The 17304-nt window shown below is 43.0% G+C and overlaps 1 protein-coding gene across 5 annotated transcripts in view; it reads left to right on the top strand.

Moving 5' to 3' along the window:
* The window catches only part of pcdh19 (protocadherin 19), a 58404-nt gene extending 42326 nt beyond the window's left edge, over positions 1–16078 (top strand). For all 5 annotated transcript variants that reach the window (XM_049747336.2, XM_049747425.2, XM_049747181.2 and 2 more), the window contains one exon: positions 13524–16078. In XM_049747336.2, the coding sequence (XP_049603293.1) occupies positions 13524–14089 (566 nt within the window). In that variant the 3' untranslated portion in view covers positions 14090–16078. The remainder of the gene's footprint in view (positions 1–13523) is intronic.
* Positions 16079–17304: the final 1226 nt, after the last annotated feature.

The following is a 17304-nucleotide window of genomic DNA, read 5'->3' as shown; positions in this document are numbered from 1 at the left end:
TTGGTAAAAAATAACAACAAATTGCCTTGCTTCAATTTCCTGGATTTTCTACAATGATGTTAAACCACAACAAAAGTAGGCAGGACATACATAAGTAACACACTACTGGTGTTATTGTCATTTGCTTCACATGAAACTGGTCCATGGTGCAAAAATGGTTAGGGACCGCTTTTGCCCCAAACACCTGCCCCAAAGACAGAAAATAGCAGTTAGGCTCACTCCGGAGCCAACGCTGAGCTGTAAACAGAGTCACAATGGACTCATGGCATCATTGTTACTGGCAGAGTAAACAAGCTGATATGAACGCACACACATATACACATGGTCCAGAGGAGACCCGCGAATGGGAAGGATACCCGCCGAGAGACTGCCAAGCTAGGCTTGTATTACAGGGATCCCAGGATATGAGACACCGACTGGGCGGTCCGCATTCCCTCCAGGCAGCTGGCCCTCGGCCCAGTCGGCTATAATCAGCTCCATTACCTGTAGCACTGACTCACATTTAGGAGCTCTCATAGTGAGTTCGTGGAGCAGAGATGAAGCGGACAGTATTAACATGCGAGAAGCCGATGCACATGCACACTTGCATTCTTCACGGGCACGTAAAAGGCATGTGTTTTATCTCCTAAGAATATAAATTCAACACTCTGTTGAAATCAGTGGGAATAATCAAGCGTGGACAAGTACATTGATGCTCACGCTTTTCTGTCCAGAATACAAAGAGACACTTTTCATTGCAGCTGGGATAGAGTGGAGGAGGGGAGTGATGGGATGGGGGGATACTTAAGGCATTTTAACGCCACTCACTTCCCTTCCTTTTCCGTGGGAAAAAAGCTACACCTCTACCCTCATTAATCCATTTGACTTTTTTTCCATCTCATCTGTTCATCACATTGATGGGGCATAGCTTCACTGGAACAAGGAGCAGCAGGTTTTCATCTGTGCATTACACACCTCAATTTGGAGCGCCAAATGCACAGAATGTGTTTTTGTTACTATATAGCAGCAGTTTTCAATCCCAGTCCTTATTTTTGAATCGGGTGTGTTGCAGCAGAGAAACATATATAAAACATGCAGGACACAGCACCCCGAGGACCAGGTTTGAAAACCCGTACTTTTCAGGTCAAGTAATTAGTAAAGTAGCTGAACTACTTCTTGCAGGTAACTGTGACAACACTGATCCTGGTCGTACCTTAACAGTGAGTAGAGTGAAAAAGTGTGCTCTTCTCGTCGGAATGTGCTGAAGTTCACCACTCAAATACGCTTACACAATATAAATTACAGTAAATATTTGTATGACAATCACTTGCAATATACATACATATAAAACAAACAAGGTATTGTAAATACGGTAAACGTGTGTGCCACAATACCAGACACCGTATTCTTTGGGCGCCATTCAGAACCGCCAAAAGATGCATACCGACGACCCCTGTAATGTGTTCCCTTCATGTTTGTTCAGCAATTATTTTATTAAAATTTAAGCAACCTGATTTTAACACTGACCTAACTACTAGCAGAACCCTGCAGATATAAATGGAAGGTTAAAGGCAAGCCATATGACACAGGTCTACTATTACTATCTTTCATTCAGCAATCAGCATCAGTCCTCTCTCGCTGCCCCCCAGGTGACCTCGGCGAGCCGTGCTCTAACTCGACATTCGGTCTCAGCTGCAAGCAGCTTAGCGCGTGACTCGCGATATCAACTATTGATGAGGCTGGACCTTTTTTCTTGGTCAAGACTCTTCAGTAAATCTTGAAAGTTAACTCGTCACAGACAGACTCCGAAGTGGGCCGTTTTGGCTCTTGTCAGGTGAACTACAAATAGCATTTGGCTCAAGTGTAAGAATAAGCATCGAAACTCGCCAGAACATGTTTACGCAGTGTTATAAAATAGCTAAAGCTGTTATAGCTAACATTTTACAAAGGAATATTTATATTATAAATTACATAGTGTTAACACATTCTTAAAGAAATACATATAGGGGAAAACAATAGCCTGAGTGGATGCCTAGTCTGCCCCCTGATCTTTTCTGTTACCCTTCGACAGAAAAAGTCCAATACTTTGAAAACAGAATGTTTTGGCCGGCAAAAATCCCCAATCTGTTTTGACAAAACCAGACATTTTCTTTGATTCTGCTTGAGTTTGGTGAAACATGACCTTCCTATATCGTGTTTTTGTTGTTGGTGTTACAGCATGCAAATGATACACATCTGAAGTGCAGCGTGCATGCTTGTAACACTGCCTGCATGATTACTACCAGTAGTCACTCTGAAGTGTGTTGTGCTACATGCTAGTTTACGCTTGTTTTTCGCCCACTTGAGCGGGAAAAAAGGTCAACGGCTGAGCGCGGCGCATGGATGTGTTTGTATCGTTGCTAGCGGTGGTGCATAAGCAAATTAAGTGAATTAATCAACATTAACAACATTATTCACAAAGAGCCTTTTGTACAAAAAGGGATATTTCCTTCAGGCAAATCTTTCTGGGCATTAGCATAATTATCGTATTAATGCAAAATCAGGCAGATCTGTTGCTGGTTATTTACACTCTTGGGCTTAGTGTTAGTGAGAGGGAAAAAGTGCACTGTAATGGTTTTATTGTCCTTTCTTTCATATAACTAAGCTGGGGACTCAATCGATGGTGGCCAAATTTGACTTTTCAAAGGCCCTCTGTCCCCTGCCTCTTAAAGGGAAGGATAAAAGGTAATGGGAGAGGTTGGCTGTTAAGTTTAATGGCAGACAGGCAAGTCTCAGAGGGGCTCTATTTAATGATGTGCCTCTTCTCATGCCGCGCTCGTTAAAGACGAGGCCAAAATGCATGAAGAGGACAGGCCCGCAGCGCTGCACCCCCTCCCACCACCACCCTCGTCTAGGAGCTGCGGGCTTTTGTGTGTTGTGTGCACCTACTCGGCTCACATTAGCATCAGGAAATAAATAAAGCAGGCTTGACCTCTTCATTCCTCAACATAGGTTCAGCGACGTTGCGTTTGGAAGTCCACGCAAAGCCTCTTGTGCAGCTTTCCCGCTATTGAGAGAAGGAAACAGGGAAGCGGATGGCGGGAATTGGATCTTTGACACCTGCCACTTCCACTCTGTTGCACCTTGCTTCACCCACACCTCCACCCAACCCTGCCCCTCGTCTTCGCCCACCCATCACCCATCGCTACACATAAGGATGTTTGCGTGTCACAGCTCAGCATGTTATCATGAGTGGGCGCACACAGGGAAATCCAATTACTTCCACTGCGTCAGACCCCTGCCATCATCCTTATGCATGTAACTCAAATTAAAAGAGATGTGCCCATTAGTTTCCCCGTATCCTCATGGTCTTTCCCTCCCCTGCACATGTGCAAATCTTTTTGCGACTTGGACACTGCACAGTGCTGCACTAGATGGCAGGTGGTAATGCTAAGGCTATCGATTCTGACTCATATTAAGTGGTATCGTGGAGCGGCTCTCGCTGTGGTGAATAATGTGGAGCCAGAAAGAAATCAGCACGGCTGTTGCTGTTTGACAGGCAGAATGGTGAAGAATAGCCTTTTTGATGAGGAACTATTGCACGTTGTAACCAAAATGAGCTTCTACACCAGGAGTCTCGGATGCGTATAATGCATAGCCTTGTTTCATTAACAACCAAGACTGGATGTATAAATGCATGGGATTAGTAAAGAAAAGTGGATTACTCTGAAACACTGAATCATTCCAACCAGACTTACAATACACACTTGTGTATGAGTCAGATGCGGACCAAAGTTTTTGCGCATCTTAATGTAAGTCAAGAGCCAAGTTGAGTGAGCGCAAAAGGATTGACTAAGGGCAACTAAAGGTTTAGGTTTTTCTATGGTTTAGTGTCTTTCTTAGAGGAAATGGTATAGAAAATGGATGGATGGAATTTCAAAACTTTTTCCACCATTAATGAGATCCATAACCTGCACACACACACCACCCCATTAAAATAATCAAAATCAAAAGGTACAAAGAAACAGTGCAGAGTCAGCACATAAATGCCAATGTTTAATGCCTCTGATTAACACTAAATAAAGTAGTATGAGTAGTATAAGTAGTCTGAAATAAATTGATTTATTCACAAAACAAACAAACAAGGTATGTGGAATTACCCAAATACTAAATTAACCAAAGCAATTTCAAACAAATGTTCAAAATAAAGAAATGCCGGGAATAAACTCAAAACTCCAGAAAATGTAACATGACGAGCAACAGCACCCATGAACCAACAAAGCCTGAATGAAACCAGGGAGCTATATACAAGCAAACTGTCATGACAACGAGGTACACCTGGAAAAAAAAGTGGCAGGAGAGATCTGATTCGTTGACAGCAGAAACGGGTTGACGAGAACAGGTGGAACCGCAAATTTAACGAGTTGATACGACATGAGGGGCAAAAGGGACATTGGAAAACATGAAACAAAATGTAAAACTAATGTCTAAAAAACACAAAGAACGCTTACACAGTTTAAACCGCGAACAGAATACGTCTAGTCCCAGTATTTCCCAAGGATTTTATTCGCTGTCTCATCGCTATCATTCATTCTGATTTTAGAGGTAAAACTTGAAATCTGTGAGTCTAACATATCTTAGTAATGGATGTATTTATTTATTTATTTCAGAATCTGGTCCAATGCAACACTGGGCATACGCGACAGGTACAATTAAATGTCCAAACACGCGTTGACTGCCACAGGTTCTTGGAGGCAACAAAGTAAACCATGATGGCTAACCACTCCACCTCATTGTGTGCCTTTCTGCTCACATAACTTAAGCTGCCCCTCATACTTCATACTGCCACTCACCGTATTACAATGTCCTACTTCCAGAGGTTGTTAAAATTACCTCGAAGAGACTTTTCAAGGGAAGGGGGAGGAAAGAAAAGACGGAAGGTAGAGAGGGAAATGAGAGAGCGGGTACCTCACCGGGGCTCGGTGACAAGATAAAATGGAATATTAAACACATAGGCCTGCCTGACACAAAGTGAATGTGACTGAATGAGAAGGCACATTGTATTAATTATGTAAGGCTGCTTTTTTGAGGCAAGTCGGAAGCAGAGCGAGAGAAAGAGCGACAGAGACAGAAAGAGGAATGGTTTGGATTTTGCTCTGCCGTCCAAGCGTCCAAACATATTTAGTGTCACTAAGGTTTTGTGTTTCTTTGATTCCACCTGGCAAAATTAAAGAAGCGTGAAATAATCAAAAAGGAAAGAAAATAGACACGGTACTTTTTGGTTGTCTTATGCGTGATGGATCATGGGATAATGAGTTCAAATGACACCATACGATTATAGCACAAACCCATGTGTTCAACAATGCTTGCTTTGGTGTCGTGAGAGGTTGATGATGAGCACATAAGGATGACCCTTCAGCATGCCCGTAAATATACAGTCGTCGCCGACCATGACCTGAAAATATATTGTCGACGGGGTGAGGTGTTCCGGACGGAACTAAGTGCCCATCGATCACAGCACAATGCCCCTCCGTTGACGATTGGCCATGGAGTGGTGCTGTGGATGCGCCACCCAATTTGACTTTTCACAGAAATGTTTTTCAAAAGACCATTTCAGATAAGGACAATTTCTTTTCAAAGTTACGTCATCAATCCGTGGTCAAACATGCACATACAATTTTGCGAGCTATTTTGACCAAGTTGTCTGAATGTGAAAAGTTTTCACAGGTCATTTAGCCCATTTAAGTACCTCCCCTTGGCTTTCATCTCCATCTCAATGCTGACCGCTGCTTCGGCCCCTCCTTTATGTTTCCCCTCAGACTCAGGTTTAGGAGCAAATTATTATGTGAGATTGGTCAGGCTTAAACACAGCTTTCATTTTGTCCTCTGATAAAAGCTGTGCTGAGTTAAAATGACTCAATCACATATGCGGGGGTGGGAAGATCGCTCTGCTGTCATGCCTGCATTGGCATGTGCACAGCTGGCATACCAGGCGCCCGCTGTGTGGAGAACCAGCAGGGCCAGAATATAGGCTAATTGTGAGGCTTACCTTTAGGAGGGCAATTTGAAAAAGCGGACAATTGGCAAGGGTAACATTTGCGTAGTTGCTGTAGTAAACACCACACTGCATATTGCAATGCAAAAGCTGGAAAGTATTTCGAGTATATAAAAATATGCTACCATTATTAACCTTTTGTGCACTTGCTCTTAAGAATCACAAAAAAACATTCATATTCAAAACTATTTATTTGTTCAACTTCCAGATAGAGTTTTGTCATTAAGGTCAAAAATGCAGCTGGGACGATAATAACAAACTTACACGTTTGTTTTTCTTTTTTTCCTTTTTATTGTCAAGATTGTGATGTTTGTTTAATTTGATTTAATTTAAGTTTAATTTCAACTTGAAATCACTTGCTAAAATATTTTGAATTTCTTTTCAGCACATTTAACTCGTGGTTAGCAGGTATGCCCCCCCCCCATATTGACTTCCTTTTTATTTTATTTGTTGGTTTAACACTGTTGCATTTTCAAGCTGTACGGTGTTTAATATCACACTGCGAGCAAAAAAAAAAAAAAGGATAAAAAAAAAAATACTCCTGGCCTGCGCGACAGATGGTCCTCACTAGGTACGGCATTGTGAAAAAATCTTGTCATTGCCCGGACATTAGAAAGCGCTCACCCACGTAACATTACAAAAACTATTTCATTTGTACTTCACACAATAGCCAACAGTTCTGCCTTTAAACCTAACAAAGATATAATGGTGTATTAACAGCATAGTTGTGTTTGTTCTACCCGGCCGTCTCTGTTATACAGCTGTTAAACATCTGCTGTTTGTACCAATTTAGACGCGTGTGCATTGTTTGTTAACACGGGTTAGGTAATTCATTCCTCACATCAGAACCTGCTGGCTCGGGATCGCCAGCGGCCAAGGTCAAAACCTGGAATACAGTTTGGCCTGTTTCTTTTTGAACAGTCAGACAAGTGCAGCTATAGCATGTACGTATATACAGTACGTACTAGAATTAAGCTGAAGTGACATATTTTAATAGCCGCAAGGATGGTACAGCTACGCGTGCGGCAAGTAAGCTGTCAGATATTCCGCCGCGTGATGGATTTGACGTCAAATCTGTTCTTCATCAATTGACTGGGGCTAACGTGCAAATGGAGAAGCGTGGAGACCCATGACTTCGCCACACGTATCAAGGTGCTAACAAGACCGCCCAGTGATTCCAATTTCTTTGACAATTAATATTTGACTGCCAGACTTAAAGTCATTCTAGACAAAAATGTGAAGAATTTTGTATGAGGGATAGATTTAATTACAGCAATGTATGTCAGACAGCAGTGCTGATGAAACGAAAGGGGAGGACAGGAGGAGGAGACGCGTAAATGATGGGCTATGGCAAGGGAGCTTCAAGGGATGAATCTAGTGGGTGTTTTTGTGGTGGTGGTGGTGTGCACGGAGTGATGGCTTGCCCGGCGCAGTAAGGGTGCCCCTCTACTGTTTGTAAAAACAAGACCATCACACTCCATCTTGCCGCTCCCGCTGGAGCCGAGCCCGCTGGCTGATTTATGGCGCACGCGCTGAATTGGCTCGCTGGGATGACAGCAAAGCTCGGACTCTCCCGGGTGAGTGGTGAATGAGGCTGTTTGTCCGAAACTAAGCTGGCAAACTCACGCGTTCCACTGAGGTGGTTAGAACTGACTTGATGTCTACATGTGAGCATGGACCGGACTCCCAAAACTGGTTCCCACTCTCGTCTGCCTCTGCGCTGCTGGTGCCATTGTTCTCCCATATGATTCTTCTAACCCCTTCTGTGGCAACTGCTTCATCAAGGCCCTGTAGTAGCAATTTGGATTTAATCAATCTTTGCTGTGTGGCTGCCAGAATGGAAAATTAATACCGAGTGCAATTACAAAACAGCCATTTCACTGTCAAAGATACAATGCAGCGCCGTGATGAGAGCAGCGAGAGAATGCTGTCGAGCAGCAAATTTTAGCCCTTTCATGGCAGCGAGTGTCGGGTGCCATGTTGTCTTCACAACAACCACGGACGCCAGAAGACACGCTCTTTGAAAAGATTTTGGGATTTTACACCGTTTCAAATAAGTCAACAGGATAAAGTCAGTCCCAGTGCATTGGGGAGGAAAATGTATTTTGAAATTGCAACCTGGCGAAAGTTCAAATAGTGAATGCAAGCATACGGCTGCTCTGAAATGTGTCTGACTCAAACATAAACCCTTCCATGGACATGGAGTGATTTGTCCTTCGACTTCAACTGCTTTGGCCTTCTTGTGTTCGATGCAATTTGAGTAGAAGTATTAGATCATTTTTAGACTGAGTTGAAAACTGACACCAGTAATGTTATCTCATATCTAACTGAGCACTAACTTGTGTTGGCCAACTTGTGTCATTCAAATCTAATAGACATCGCCGAAAGTTTACGAGGGGTGGTTTGAAAGCTGAATGCGGCAGAGTGCGCAGGAACATGTACCAAAACGGGATCAAATCAAACTTGGCATAGCATAGCAAATGTTGAAATGTTTAAAGAAGGCAAGCTAGGAATTGCAGTCAGTAGACTGCAGACAGGAAAGCACTATCAATGTAGCCAAATCCAAGATGATAACATTGTTTCCTGACTCGAGAAAGCCTGTCCAGCTGCCCGGACCATCGTCAGTCCATGATGAGGTTGTTTGTCAAAACGTGCCATTGAAATGCAGCCGATTGCCATTACTTGATGACAGAGTAGCTTTTTGCTCTCCCTGTCGAATAATTGTCTTTTCAAACACTCCAATAGATATGTCGAAGCAGTTTGATTTGATAGGGTTTAATTTCAAAGGCTGTGACGGCAGAAGACGAAAGTGGCGCATCAAAGCAAAGTGCCGCTTCATTCGAGCCACACGTAAAACATATCAAGGTGTAAATTGCTCTTAATTATTCCCTTTCATAGCGCCAACATCACAGTGGCATCAACATGTCTGCCTGTCAGTTGCAGAGCGTGTATTTTCATATGACAAGCACAATGCGGGTGCTCGTCGCACCGACAGCAAAAGTGTCAGCGCAAAGTGGAGGATACAAAAAGGGAGTTTAGAGCCCAAAGTGGCAGCCATTCTCCCTGTAAAGTGATTTATCACACCGCAGTGCTGTTTCGGGGTCCCTTTGGGGTTTGTCAAGCTGTGATAGCAGCCTGATTTAAGTGTGTCATCCTGCATCACACACAATTTTAACATCTCAACTTGACCTTCAGAATGACCACCAGTCTCTTTAACGTGTTTCATAGGATGATGTCACTGTTCAAGATCTTCCGGTGTGTTTGCCGACGTTGACACAAACTAACTTGCAAAAGCTCTGGGAGTTTCTTTGACGAGCTCCTCCTGACAGTGAACGCATCCCCTCCCTGCTCCCGTCAGGGGGGATTTTTAGTCTTTCGCTGATTCTTTTTTCTCGCCTTTTCCCTCCATTAGCCACACACAAACATCACCTCCAGCTGTATGACAAGAGGGGATCATTATGTGCGCGCACAAGGCGATGGCAAATTTAGCGATGAGCTTGTCGGGGCTGAGGGATTCCTCAAATCTCTGTGCCAGCAAGTTAAGACGTCTTCATCAGATGGAGGGAGGCACAGAATTTAATGAGCATGGTGACAAACTGCGAGGAAGAAATAGAGAATGTTTGGGTTATACTCGTCAACATTTGGCCGGAACTACAATTACAACTGGAATTGAGATATTTCTCATGGTGTCAATTATGGTTTAATGTTCATTCACCTGAGTTTGGTGCAAACACTGCAAGTTTAGTTCCCTCTCAGTGATAGTGTGTCAGCGAATGTGAGTGGCCTTCTATCTTAATGTGCCCTTTGACTGGATAGATGACCAGTCCGGTGGGAAGTCTACCATTCATCCTAAAGGAAATTAATGTGATAGGAGAGATGAGTACTTTTCTTTACGTTTCTAAGTTTGATGCCTTACTTTAAGTCGAGTTCTTTGTCCTACACACGCACATGGCAATTAGTAATGTTGTAGTCAAGACCGCTCATACTTAGACAAAGATATTACAGAGTTTCGAGACCGAGACAAGACCAAGACTTTTGGAGGTCGAGACTAAGCATTGCGGGTAGAAAAGATCTTATTTTTGCTCATTGTCTTAGAATGTTTTTTTTTTTACGATAACATTTCCGGTGTGGTTTATTTCACGGTTACTTTACCTGTCTTTATGCTGCCTCTCGGTATGCAGATAAAAGTTGGACGTTGTGCCAGCACCACCGAATTTGCATGTTGGAGAGTGTTTCTGCTTACATTTCACTTGGCAAATGAAAATCTTTTGGAAACCAAACCTAGTTACTGGCGACTCGACATTTTTTCTTATTTTTCGTCTTGAGTAGTCTTCCCTTTCACTCTCTGAGTGCATGGGGCATTGGCACTCCAGGTGACACCAAGAAGGAAGCGCAACACCCTCCATCTGTGTTTCACACTGTTCACATTTCTTGGTCTCAACCGGTTTTGATAAAAAAAAATCCTGAGTCCATCCTGTCCCAGACCAAGACAAGCCAGAGTAAAAATGCTTTCGATTCCGAGACGAGACTCTTAAAAATGGTTTCAGGACGAAGATCGATCTCGAGAACTACAACACAAGCAATTAGATAACAATCTTTCTCCTCCTATCAGAGATCCTTGTGAGGTTTTTGGAGTTTCCAATGCTCTGTTGTGGATAACAAACAAATCTGACCTTCAAGATGATTGACCATCATATTTAAAAACAAAATCAAATAAATCAATCTTAGCCGTCACCATCTTTGTTTCTGCATTGGCTTTCAAAGTTAAGCGCCGCTCTATGAATCCTGAAATTAATCATTGACAAGCTTATTATTGGGTTGAGAATAGGAGAAGATTGTGCTTTGTTGGAGGTCACTTTTTTGATGTAAACTCTGCCTCTTCAAAATTTGTCACGGCTCTTTAGAGCGACATCTGCGTTTTATAAAGCTCCACGCAGAGGCAGGATGTGTGCGTGTTAATGGCACTCGGCTTTTACAACAATGCCATTTACACCCTGGTTGCTCTCCCATAGACCCCAAAGGAACGGAAAGAGCGAGAGTTGAAAAAAACATTCACTGGAAATGCATGCGCTGCTAAGGGGGCATCATACAACTTGTGTGTTTCTCTTTGTGCCCCAAAGGCTTTTCATGCTTTTGAAATTGCTTCAGGCAATAGAAAAAAGCCAAAGTAGTCGGCGGAAGCAGCATTAAATTACAAAGACGCTTGCAAATCTTTAATCAGTTGAGAGATTTACTATGTCAACCGTGTCACTGGAGATTTTTCTAAAGCTATTTCTTATAATTAAATGCAGACCTTGAACTGGACAAAAGGATGAACCACGTGATGTTAATGTCACAGGGTTGGATAAAGACTCAACAAATATGTGTGGGAACACATAACTTTTGCAGATGACACTCTAATTTGGATGTCATGTGCATGTAATTTCCTACTCATGCAACATACCCCCGTCCTATTTTGTATAAGGTCAAAAAACATAGTAGCAGAAAGTGGATGGTCACCTAGATGCCCTTTCCCCATAGCAGCAACATCCAAAATGGCTTTAGAAAATGGAAAAGAATGGCTTTACTCAGCCTTTCAGGTCATGCTGAAACCAGGACACTGTCCCAATTCAATGAGTGCATTTCCACATGCTGTCTGAACATCCTAACAACATTGTCAAGGTTTGGTCTAACACCACCCTTGTGGGTGACAAGTCTAACCCGTAGACAAGATCCTAACCATGCAATAAACTCCCCTTCAAGGAACCAGGCACTCTTTTTCAGTCAGGTAGCCAATTAAAGGCACTGTGTGATCAGGTTTTATAGGAATCAACCACTATTGTTGCTCAAGTAAGACTGGAGAGACTTTTGGCTGTGATTACATTTTTATGTTCTGATTGGATCCCTCAGCTCGAAACAACAACCCCAGCTTTGTACCCTTAGTCTGCTTGATTGCCACCAGTGCAGCAGCTCCAATCAGCATCTATGCAAATGCAAGAGTGCAAGATTTGAAAATTGATTTAATATTCTCATTGTGCAATCTTTTCTAGGTTGAGGTGATGTTGATGATGTTATACTCCTTAGTAAAATGGTAAACCCCTGTTACATTTCTGAATGTAATATGAATATACAGAATGTGATCCTTTGGACAACGGTCACTCGTGATCTGTTTTCTTGGTGCTGGTCTTACAGGTAACGGACTCACTCCGCAAGTGACCTTTCAACTAATATGGGATTTGCATGCACATTCTCACATTATCATTTTGATTAGACAGTAATGGAAGAAGGAGGCCTCTAGCAAAGCGTCACAGCCACATCTCCAATCTTCAGTTATCGATCCCCAGAGCCTGCGCTGAGGTGCAAGGAATGAATCAAGAAAAACAGATCATTAATGATTTTAATTAGGTGATCTGTCAGGCTGTGATTGCCAGATGTAAGCGTATGCATTTGGGTCGATTGCAAACAACCCCCACTCTGAGATCCTGTCTTGTCACCTTGGGCCTCTTGAAATGGAGGTTGGCTCGTGCTCAATGAGTAGATTGGAGCGCAAAAATGTGTCAATGCATATCTGTGCAGCAGGACGGCTCACTGGAGAGAATTGTCATCTATTATAGGGCTCAATCATCTTTAAAAGGCGTGCTGCGGCCAACATTTTGTAATCAATCCTATGAGGTAATTTAGTCTGCAAACGGCAGGAGAGCATGGCACCTGCTTGCTGAAGAGCTGTTGTAAAAGTCCTTCCCCCTTTTTAAGATAAACAGAATGAGAAAGTGCGTCTACACAGACTGCAGACAAATCTCATATTCACTACAGACTAAAACATCATTACATATTTATGAGTCAGTGCCAGATGACAGGCGCGGAGAAAGGGAGGAACCGGGGCGACAACACCGAAATGTGTCTGGTGTCTCTGTGAGATATCTGATTGCACTACTTCAAACAAACTCTGATGATCTAGTGTTGCCACCCCCAAAAAGATTATTATAGAAAGGTGGTAAAATACTTTTGATAAACAATTCATCAAATTAATCAGCAATTACAGCACCACTTCAACATATTCTGACAGTAAGCCCTAAAGTAGGAATAGGTTCTTTCTGACAAGAATTTAAGGGTGTATTCAAACCTGGCTGCTGGTCCGGATCTACACGGATTGAATCCTGGTGCGGATTAAAGAACCGGACCGAGACACACTTTTTAAAGTGGTCTCGGTTCGCTTCCAAAAGGACTCTGGTGCGGTTCGCTTCAGGTGTGAATACAAACAGCGTAGATCCGAACCAACTCCAGGATAGATGCGCATTTTTGGACTTAACAAGCCATCGCATGTTTTCCTCCATTTACGGGCCTGTGCTCCGTGTGCCGCCCTTGTCATTGCTGTCCAATGGGAGTACAGATCATCACAAGCGTGGACGTGTTTACAAAATACTCATTTTGTTGTTTTTTATAATTCCTTATTAAATAACAGCTTTTTTTTTTTGTGATTTACAATAGATGTTAACAATTCAATCAAACAATTCTCCTGTGTTTTTTTCAGCTGGAGAGCCCGCTGAAGGCTTCCACTGCCAAGATGAATGCCGCATCCTCGGACACTCTGACCGCTGTTGGATGCCTCGCGTCCCCCTGCCAGCACGCGTCAAGTCCCCTGAGCATGCTCGTAACGTCATCGCTTTGTCAATCGAGGCCACCACTGTGGACGTACCCCACTATGAGGACGGCACCACCAAGAGGACTTTTGCCACTTTTGGCAAGGACGGGCCAGAGGATGTGGAGCGAGGTGATGTAAAGGGGAAACGGACTCATGAGTCACAGGTGTGCAGTCCCAAGGCCAACGGCGGCGCCGTGCGCGAAGCCGGTAACGGGCGAGAGGCGGCCAGCCCCATCACTTCCCCCATGCACCTGAAGAGCCCTTTGTCCAAGCCCTCGTCTGCCTACAACACACTGAAATGCCGCGACGCGGAGCGCATTGCCAACCACAGTCTGCTCCGGCAACCAGAAGGCAAAGACAGCGAGCCGTCGGTGCGGGAGTTTAACACGCTTCTGCACGACGGCCGTGACAAAGAGTCCCCCAGCAGCAAGCGCTTGAAGGACATTGTGCTTTAGTGAGCTTCTCCGCTACGCGCTTACAGCTCACGCGGTGTCAAATTCACATACCATATATAAATATACAGTATATCCTGCAATAGCTGTGTGTACACGAGAAGAGTCCGGCCGTGGGACTTGACCAAACACACCCGTTTGCGGTATGCAATATTCAAGAGTGTGCTGCAGCTAGTTGTGTGCTCATGCCAAGGTAGTAGATGTGGCTTCGTTGTAGTCGCAGTACTTTCTCCTTATTTGCATTATTATTATTTTTTTTTCTATAAGCAGCGATTGGACAGGCAGGTTACTGTTTACTGCACAGACATGGCCAGCGGAGCACTCCAGCTCCCACGCCAAAGCGGGACACACTGGACACCCGAGGTGCCAACACCCGAGTACAGTTATGCCTTTTGGACAACTTTTTGTATCACAATTCAACATTTGCCTTCTTTGGTTTTCGCAGTTTGTTCCAAGCTGCCAAAATCTGCTCTTGGTTCCTTTGTATAGTGAGATCAGTCAGTGTAATAAACAAGACACACAGGATTAATCTCAAAAGGTATTTGTGCATTCGAGGGAGATGTAAAATGATGACCTATCCGTCCTGTTTGCACACACCCTGTCTACTACGAGACGCTTTCTCTGCATCTGCGAGGACACGCCGGCGTCACCAGACTGTGAGCTCTTTACAGTATTTATACTCAGATGGAGCTATGTGAACTGTCGCTATCTGTGGCTATACACCCCCCCCCCCGAAGAACAATGTAAGCAGAATACACAGTCATGTGTTCACACCCGGTTGTACGACGCCGCATCTGTGACGCCCAACCTTGATTGTAGCCGACGGAGCACAAGTTAGGATCTTGTGCTCCGTGGAGTCTTGTACCTTTTTCTGACTTTTGACTATGGGGCTAGGATAGAAGGGATCGTCACTCTTGTCTTGCTATGTGGAACTCTGTATAGAGTTTTATTATTATCATTTTTATTAACCTGTTGTTATGTGACAATCCCTTTAATATTTTGTTTCAACAGATTTAAAAAAAGACAGATAAAAATAAACATTGGTGTTCAACTGAAGCTACAGTAGCGTTTGTAACACAAACACAAAAAAGGGGAAAAAAACAAGCCAAAATATATTTTATAGATAATTTAAAAATGTATAATGAGAATATTTAATGCTGTGTAGTTATTCTATGAGTAAGTTATACTTACTTTTGTTTTTTATTTCTTTTTTGTCTTTTGATTTTTATATTGAAATAGTTTTTGTTTTTGTTTTTTAATTTTCAAAATGAACGTGAATTAGTTTTCTTTGACTGTGTTGCCCCTGGAAACTGTTGACTTGCAGTCTACCTTGTTGTAAAGAGTTTCTTATTGGTCAGTTCTTGTGCCATCAAGTTTCTGTGTGGAGAACTAGAAAATGTTAAAAAAAAAAAAAATACAAAAAAATACAAAAAAAAAAAAAAAAAAGCTATTCCAGCACCAACATTAGTGTGTCTGTTCAATGAGCATTAGAGTGAGATAGCAAAAGAAACCAAATAAAATAAAATAAAATGAACCAACAATGCAAACATAAGACCTGTAATCTTACACTCAAGCTGATAATTGGGGTTCCACCTGGCATTATACTGGGCCCAAAAAAAATTATATATATTTTCAGATATTTCACTGAAAGCTTGGGCTCACCCAGCACTCGTCACGCATCTGTTGATCTGACACAAAGTTTGTATAAGAGTGGTATAAACAAGACCCCTGGCCCCCACAAGCAGCAGGCTTATGTCTGACATGACAAACATCGGAGGCACGTCAGCAATGTGGTTTTATGTTGCTTTGCAGTAAACTTGTACAATGTGGATCGTGTGAATGAAAGTGGACAGACTGCATAAAAAAAAAAAAAAAAAAATCTAGATCTTGTAACTGAATGTTTTGCTGGTCTCACCCTTGGCTTCTGGCAAAATGAACATCAGAATAATCACTGAATGTATACAACAGCTTATAATTAAACTATTAAATGTGCTCTGCCTTGTTGACTGATCTTTGCTGCACACACAAGTCAAAAACTAGAAAAAAAGAAAATCCACTTTCGGAAATGATGTGTGAGCGTCAAGCAACTGAGTGAGTCTTTTGGCTTGGCAACACTGCCAATATTAAGCGAGTTGATCGTGGAAGAATTTTCACAGTCAAATTTCGTGTTGTAACTCGAGCAATGAATGGGTTCTTTAAAAGATCAAAGGCTGATCAAGAAGCTCACTTGACAACAATGAAAACTGCTGGTATCTTTGCATCGTGATTCAAGCATCTCAACAACAATGGACCTACAATTTACTCACAACTAAATGCATACAAATATTCCAAACAACAATTATCTAACACAACTTCAACATGGCTTTTTAGGCCTTGCACCAGAAAAAGAGTTGGCTTTGATCATATCTACTTTCTTTCCCAGATTCTTTCAAGGAATTACAGTTCACGTGAAAGTAAAAACTGTGTTGATTTTTTTTCAAAGACTTACGCCTGAGGTGGGTATACAGAGGCAAATCAAAGGACAAACACAAAACATTTACTAATCCATTTGATTGTATTTAGACATGGCACATCTTTCATCATCATCATCATCGGTTTAAAGTCCGTTTTCCAGGCACCGCTGGGTTAGACTGGGTTCTTGATATGGCTTTCTTCCACCGGGAACGGTCCATGGCCATCTCGTGGTTGATGCCGAGTGCCTTCATGTCGGCTGACACGGTCGTCTGCCAGGTCTTTTTAGGTCGGCCACTGGGTCTTGTTCCCTCTACGTTATACGACATAACTTTCTTCACCCAGTCGTTCTCGTCCTTCCTCACTACATGTCCGTACCATCGCAGTCTGCCTCTCCTCACCACATCCACTATGGCCTCCACTCCCATCTTCTTTCTCAGCTCTGCACTGTTTTTTTCTCCCTCATTAACACACCACACATCCATCTGATCATCCTCATTTCTGCTCTGTTTAGTTTTTCTTCGTGTTCTATTTTCAGGGCCCATGCCTCACTTCCGTACGTCATACTACTTCTGACGCAGGCCTCTCATCTTCAGGGATGGGGTCTTAGATGTTAAGAAGGGCATGAGTTCCCTGAATTTCTTCCACCCGCTGCTCACCCTTGTGGTCACTGCTAGGTCCACCCCCCATCAGCGTTAAGCATGTCTCCAAGGTAGCAGAAGCTGTCCACCACCTGGTACATCTCCCCATCTACTATGAGCCCATCT

This window comes from Syngnathus scovelli, chromosome 1, assembly GCF_024217435.2.
Source record: "Syngnathus scovelli strain Florida chromosome 1, RoL_Ssco_1.2, whole genome shotgun sequence".
Classification (NCBI taxonomy): domain Eukaryota; kingdom Metazoa; phylum Chordata; class Actinopteri; order Syngnathiformes; family Syngnathidae; genus Syngnathus; species Syngnathus scovelli.
Note: the sequence above shows the minus strand (reverse complement) of the source record. Positions and strands in the feature narration are given on the sequence as shown.